The sequence below is a fragment of the Opisthorchis viverrini genome (assembly GCF_000715545.1).
Source record: "Opisthorchis viverrini unplaced genomic scaffold opera_v5_277, whole genome shotgun sequence".
NCBI classification, from domain to species: Eukaryota; Metazoa; Platyhelminthes; class Trematoda; order Opisthorchiida; family Opisthorchiidae; genus Opisthorchis; species Opisthorchis viverrini.
This window is the reverse complement of record NW_008751928.1, coordinates 35,698-42,140: the sequence shown is the minus strand read 5'-3', so window position 1 is coordinate 42,140 and position 6,443 is coordinate 35,698. Positions and strand designations below refer to the sequence as shown.

Below are 6,443 nucleotides of genomic sequence, written 5' to 3'. Positions count from 1 at the left end.
AAAATACGCTTTGGTATTTTGAATATGAGTGCAAGTGATCTCCAGGTAACATGTAAGGTTGAACATTCAGTCACATAAAATCACAAACGAACAGCTTATGTGAACCACCCTTTACCACTGCGACAAATTCAAGATGAGCGCTTCACCGCATTTACCTAATGAGATCATCATCTCAGTTGTAGGGACCACACACATTAGTTATAGCTGCCACAATTTCGCTTGCCAATCACCTAGTGAGATGGAGATGTTTGGCAAAGTATTGGAGGTCTTAATTGATACGATCGATCCATGAATTAAGGAATGTCAACAGAATTCTCACTAGGAAGATAGGGAGCGTAAACCACGCAATTAAAGCAACAATTAGGGTGCGTGCGCGCCCGACTGTCAATGTCTCCAACCCCTGATTTGTCCCCTCTCGGAGTCCTCACCCGGAGAGACGGCAACGACAAGCACAACTGAGTTTGCTGGTAATGGCTTTCAGACAAACCTGCCAAGTCATCGTTTCGGTCGTTTCCACCCTCCATTTGGTTATACGAAAAAGGCACCTCGAGGAATTTTGTCGACTGGCTTACGGAGCACATAACTAGACCCGGGCAATGCTAAGACACCGATGGCCAAACATTTTAAGTTTTCTGTGCGTACCTAGTATCTGATAAGGTACAAAGGCACCTCGAGGAATTTTGTCGACTGGATTACGGAACACATAACTAGACTCGGACAATGCTAAAACGCCGATGGCCAAACATTTTAAGTTTTCTAACGTCCTCTGTGCGTACCTAGTATCTGATAAGGTATGAGAATCCGAGCGGTGTTTACCTGTTGACAGGAAGTTAATTTGGTACTACGACTGAAGCAAACCGGAATGTTATGTAGTCAAGACAACAACAAATTGATCGACCATTTCAACGTGTGCACAGGAAACGAATAGCGGTAAACAGTCCGATGCCTAGTGTTTTGCGTTTGACAGAAACATAATTGCCAAAAGTGCCGTCTTGTACCGTGTGTTCGCTCATGCTATGACCTGCACTAGTTTCCCAATCTACTTTTGTGTATTACAACCATGCTCCGATCCTGCCGAGCTACACTTTTCCGAAGAGGTGTTATCCGATTCGCCGCAGCAACTACACGAAATACCTGGGATTCAACGGCCCACAGCTGCTTAACAATGTTCCATATTGATAGATAGCTTCTTTCACTCAAGATTGTCGCCAATCAAGACGAGTTTCGTCAGTCGCAATATTCTAAGTATTTGGCGGAGTTAAAAGCGGCAGTATTTCCTATCAATAGGGTCGTCGTTCACAGCCTCGAAGAACGTTAGCGCACAAGCTGGGTTTATGGTGTGGCGAGCGGACAAGCCTTCAAAACCCAGAATGGTGTTTCGTTTGGGCCTCGACTGACTCTCAGATACCGAATACTGACCTTCAATGTCACTCTGGGTTGACAGAACCATTACTAAGTCTCTGTATCAACAATCCAGCTGGCTAGAAAGCGGTAAAAAGAGCTTTGTTCATCGAATAACTTGTGCTCAAATACATTACAAGCCATGAAATCATGGAGTAAGACAAAAAGACAGGATGGATGAAAACAACAGTGATTGCTCTGCATGCATAATACCCACCTGTAGTATAGTTCGTTCTATGAAGTAGGAAAAAGAGAAACAGGTATGAAAAGTCAGTCTGATGACGCTCGAGTGTCAGAAGCCACTGGTTTAAACCCCAGTTAAAATAAGATATAAATGAAAATGACAGAGTCCAACCACATGAATGGTGTTCACCGGCCCAGGTTAACTACTCTCCAATAACAGCTCACTTTGGTTCGTCCCGGTTGGACAAAAGTCTTTGGCGAAGGCGATCTGCATAGCCAGTTTGCTGGCGATTACGCTTCCGAAGATCTCCGGGTGGTTTTCGATTCGAATGTGATTTAAGCTCCTGAAGGCTGGTGTTACCGTGGCCTAGGTGTTTAGCATGTGCCTGTTTTTGCAGTTGACTTACAAAGGCATTTCGAGAGGTGTTCTCACAATCGGGTTGAGATGGAGGTTGTGGAGACATTTGAGGTGACGTTGAAGTTGCTCTGAGCACCGGAGAAGAGAAGGGTTCAACATATTCTAATGAATCCATGGAATCGCCATCGATAACTACAGCACCGTCCTCCATTTCTATCGGTTTGAATGTATCCAACTCAAACAAAGGAACGTTCTGTTTGACATAACCAAGTGGTGCTGCTGGTGATAGTTGTTCAACAATGGCGCGTGTCTTATTCATAAAGAGGGTGAACAGACTGATCCCACGCTGAAGCAACGTCGCAGCAGTCGCAGTCTGATTATGTACTCGAACTAAGCGTGGCAACCAAAAACCCAAGGCGCAGTGTAGCCTCATTAGTGGATCTCGATTAGCAATACATGCAGCCAACCAATGAACTAATCTGCCTGACGGGAAAACCTTCCAAGGCGGTGAAAAACGGAAACACTTGGAGCGTCGTTCCGTGGGAACCAGCTGGTCCAACAATACGACGACCGATTTGAAGCAGGCATAGATGATCTGGATACAGTTGTATTCATGAACATAATCTAGCCTAAATGTGACTGGTAGTACATGCTTTGCTGATTGCGTAACATTGACCGTTTTCACGTCAGTCGCATTTAATATATTCTCCGCAAGTCCTAGAACACTGCCGTAATATTTCACCAGCTCCACATCGAATGTATTACTGCAGTTTATGCTGTTTGCAACAGCACAGAGAACAACTGCTAATAAGAGAGGTGACTCCTCTGGTGGTGATGGTGTCGTTTTACCGTTGGATATTTGCCAACGATGCCACAGAGACAAAGACAAAGATAAACTAAATAAAGGACCTAAATTTGTTCCACCATCAAATGTGGGTAATTCCAGCACGGTTGCTAAAAGTTCGTCGGTGCTATCCGTCTTGGAGTCCAAAAAGAACGGATCAACGGGAATGCTGTATCGGACGATTGATGTGCCGTGTCTAGCGTATTCCGTAGCACCGGGCTTCAAGCCGAGTAATTTTTCCGGGCAGCCTAACTGATGCTCCAGTCCTGACAGTAGTCGATAGAACAGTGCTCGGAGCGGCAACGCTGCATCCCATACAGAAGCCGAAACAGACGGATTTTCAACAACTGTGGGTAGGACCACTCCTCCTGGACAGTACAAAGGGACAAATAAATAGCTAGCAAATTGTGATTGGTGGAAAGTCCTGACAAGATTTGCTGGCCAACTGCTGGTAAAATCAAGCCGCCGTAGCTTTGTGGTGCCATAGCCTTGAAACACTTTACTAATGAAAGTCTTTCCATCCATGGAATCATCAAGTAACTGATCCTTCTCATTGTCGGGGCAACTCGGGCTCAAGAGAGCTTGATCTCGAGTGTTCGGCTGGTTGGACCGTGGTGCTTCCAGGAGGAAAGATGATAACCTCCGACCAATTACTGGGTCTGGCACATAGTCCAGAATAGATTCAATAAAACTACGTAACCAGGGTTGTTTCTCATCCGGTGGATAACAGGCAATGATCTGATCAATAGGCTGAAATGACCCAGGCGCGAATTGGGACAACCAGGATATGATGGTATTCCAACGACGTGTTTTATAGTCTGACCCAGCCTCCTTATGTAGAAGGATTTGAAGTGACTTTGGTAGGCGGACTCGTGGCATGGAATCCGAACCCAGTAGAAGAAACATTGCGGGTCGGTAGGCTGGCGCTACTTTCCGTAGGCTTGTGAATTCGGGCAAAAATTTATGAGCAGGTAGCGCGAACGTAGGGGGATTTAACATAGGGGAGGCTGTGTAGCTAGCACATCCATGCTCAGTGCCGGCTACGCTGGGTCTTCCACCGTCTGGCAAACGAATTGGAGTAAACTTGATATACTGAATAGGTACATAATCGAACCCAGTATAATTTCTATTCGGCAAATCAGCACAAAGTAGAAAATATTCGTGTGCGGAAGCTAGCAAAGCACATCGCATATTGTTCGCGAGGGACGCGCAGCTGCGGTGGACGCCAAATGGTGAACACAAGTGGCTTACACCATTTGCATCTAAAAGATCAACAAGCAGACTGTTCACCAGGACAGGAAGCAGCTGGTTGATATAGCCATTTACCTCCAACTTTTTGAGGTGTTGTAGACAAATTAATCTTTTCCTGGCTCCGATTATTTGAAATTCAAGTTGTTTTCCCTGTAACAGAGAAAAAGATTACGCGGAGAAGCCTTGGTCATAATAAATAACATCAATCAATCAGTGATTTACATGCTGAGTGAAATCTTGTTAAAGTCAGTCATTATTCCTCAGAGTTGGAATACATACTACTCAGGTCTTGAGACATATAGTTTCACGGTGAACGCGGAAACCGCTAATAAAGCCATTCTAATTTGTGGGCCATCTCTTTAGAACATCAAACTCGTCATTGAACGCACAACCGAGAATGCGCGGGACCCCCAAGTTGTTAACGCCCTTTGATCAGAAGGTGTGAAATTCGTACCTTCATGAAACGAAGGAAACCAACTGACAAGCACAGCATTCAACCGAATGACATTCATCCAGGTTAAACAAACATGACCTCATGGATTTGCCTAATAAAAGTAAACAGATCGCTGCATCTTTCTCCACATATGATAGAATATGGGGAACGAAATCTAGCTTAGATTAAGTCCTTGCCATTAGAGGATGAACTAGGTGGAAAGGTAGGTTATCTAGGAACATGAATGGAGGGTGATAACATCCGTTCGTGAAAGAGGGTGGCGAGTGAGATGTATTAGTGACACGAATTGCAATAAAGAGACATAGATAGCACTTTGGTCGTGTCTCTTGGAGGGCTTACACAGCAGCTTTCCCCGGGGAGAGATACGGAATGGCAACATGCCGTAGAACGTACACGGAGAACTTGTCATCATCACCCTAATCGCCCGATGAGAGAGTTGAAGTGGCATTCGAACACCATGGTGACCTGACACATGGGTCCGACCAAACAAAATCCTGGTTTCTGTTTCCAAAAGGAAACTCCTCAAAAGTGAGTTTGACTGTATTCGCGGAATCTCACCTAGTCGTACTTAGCATCTAGTTCACAGTCAAGCAAGTGGACACACACACACACACAGAATAAGTGTGCTCAAGCACAAGGAATGTCCACACAAGGATGAACGGAAAATAGCCAAGCCAAAATAGTGCAGGAAAAGCTACAACAGTTTTGGCGCCTATAGGTTACTGGTTCACTAAAAAATAGCTGGTTTCTTGTTCAGTCCAGTCACGCAAGTGGACACACACACACAGAATAAGTGTGCTCAAGCAGAAGGAATGTCCACACAAGGACGAACGGAAAATAGCCAAGCCAAAACAGTTCAGGAAAAGCTACAACATTTTTAGCGCCTATAGGTTACTGGTCCACTAAAAAATAGCTGGTTTCTTACTAGGAGAACATCCAAAACTAAGGAAAGGCCGCTAGAGGACACCCTTGCTGTTTTTTTCAGGCCAATGGCGTCTGAAAAATTATGCACAAGTTTGCTTAGCATCCACTTTCCAAAAAGTAGATGATTTCGTGATGAAATAGAAACGGGCTTCGAATGGATCCCTCATCTGCGATGTCCTCCAACTAAAACTGCAGCGCAAAGTCTCCCTCAAGGGTTAGATGGATCGATATTCGGGATTTTGAAGAATTAGTTACTTGTTAATAATTCAGCAAGTTTGAACATGCCGTCTATGCGACAGCCCAGCTGAGACTGAATGCAATAGATTCGTGCGGTTAAACCGAATTTCCAAACATGTGCGGACAGAAGGCATGTTTCTGATCCAGAGTAGGACAAATCATACTGCAGCAGTGACCGGACGAAGGTCGAATCGGCGTCAAGAATGTCGAAGTTCGGTAAATGCAGTTATAGCTTTCTTGGTTTGCCTTCGGCCAGATGAATTCATCTGTCAAATCAGTCAGTTCATTTGCAAGCAGAATATTTAACTGTAAGTCTTCCCAGTATTGGAGTATCACTAGCAGGCGTGAAGCGCAAGCCGAACAGTGATTCGGTAGTGCTTGTTCGAGTTCACTGAAGTGGCACAAACCCCATCCACTGGAAGTGAGAGACTGCAAAGAGTGACGGCGATTACACAGGTTCACCAGGTTGATGTGGTACGTAGCGGTCACTGAAGTGCAATACTATTGAGTGCCTGGCAACCAAAGCAAAATATTCCATCACACGCTGACAAAAGCGATTTGAAACAACCCGATGAAAACTCAGAAAGCAAGCAATATGTTCTTGTTATTCACTGGTCCCAAAAATGAGGCAAATGCGTCAGAGAGACACTCTGATGTCCCCCGAAGGTGGTACCTTCATGAAAAAGCATGTGATCACAGCAGTTGGCACTATTCTGAAACCACTCTTTCACCGGTTCCGTCAGCAGCCGATTTGAAATGGTTTTACTGAACTTGGAAAGTTGTATTGAATT

The 6,443-nt window shown here is 44.9% G+C and overlaps 2 protein-coding genes across 2 annotated transcripts in view; one reads left to right on the top strand and one right to left on the bottom strand.

Annotated features, from left to right (window-relative positions):
* Positions 1 to 1,481: 1,481 nt before the first annotated feature.
* The window catches only part of T265_09345 (hypothetical protein), a gene marked incomplete at both ends in the record, with an annotated part of 16,602 nt that continues 11,640 nt past the window's right edge, over positions 1,482 to 6,443 (bottom strand). Inside the window, 2 exons of the mRNA XM_009175386.1 lie at positions 1,482 to 1,635; positions 1,810 to 4,187. Of these exons, the coding sequence (XP_009173650.1) occupies positions 1,482 to 1,635; positions 1,810 to 4,187 (2,532 nt within the window). The remainder of the gene's footprint in view (positions 1,636 to 1,809; positions 4,188 to 6,443) is intronic.
* T265_14815 (hypothetical protein) overlaps positions 4,964 to 6,443 on the top strand; it is a gene marked incomplete at both ends in the record, with an annotated part of 31,949 nt that continues 30,469 nt past the window's right edge. The window contains one exon of the mRNA XM_009175403.1: positions 4,964 to 5,019. Coding sequence (XP_009173667.1) covers positions 4,964 to 5,019 — 56 coding nt within the window. The remainder of the gene's footprint in view (positions 5,020 to 6,443) is intronic.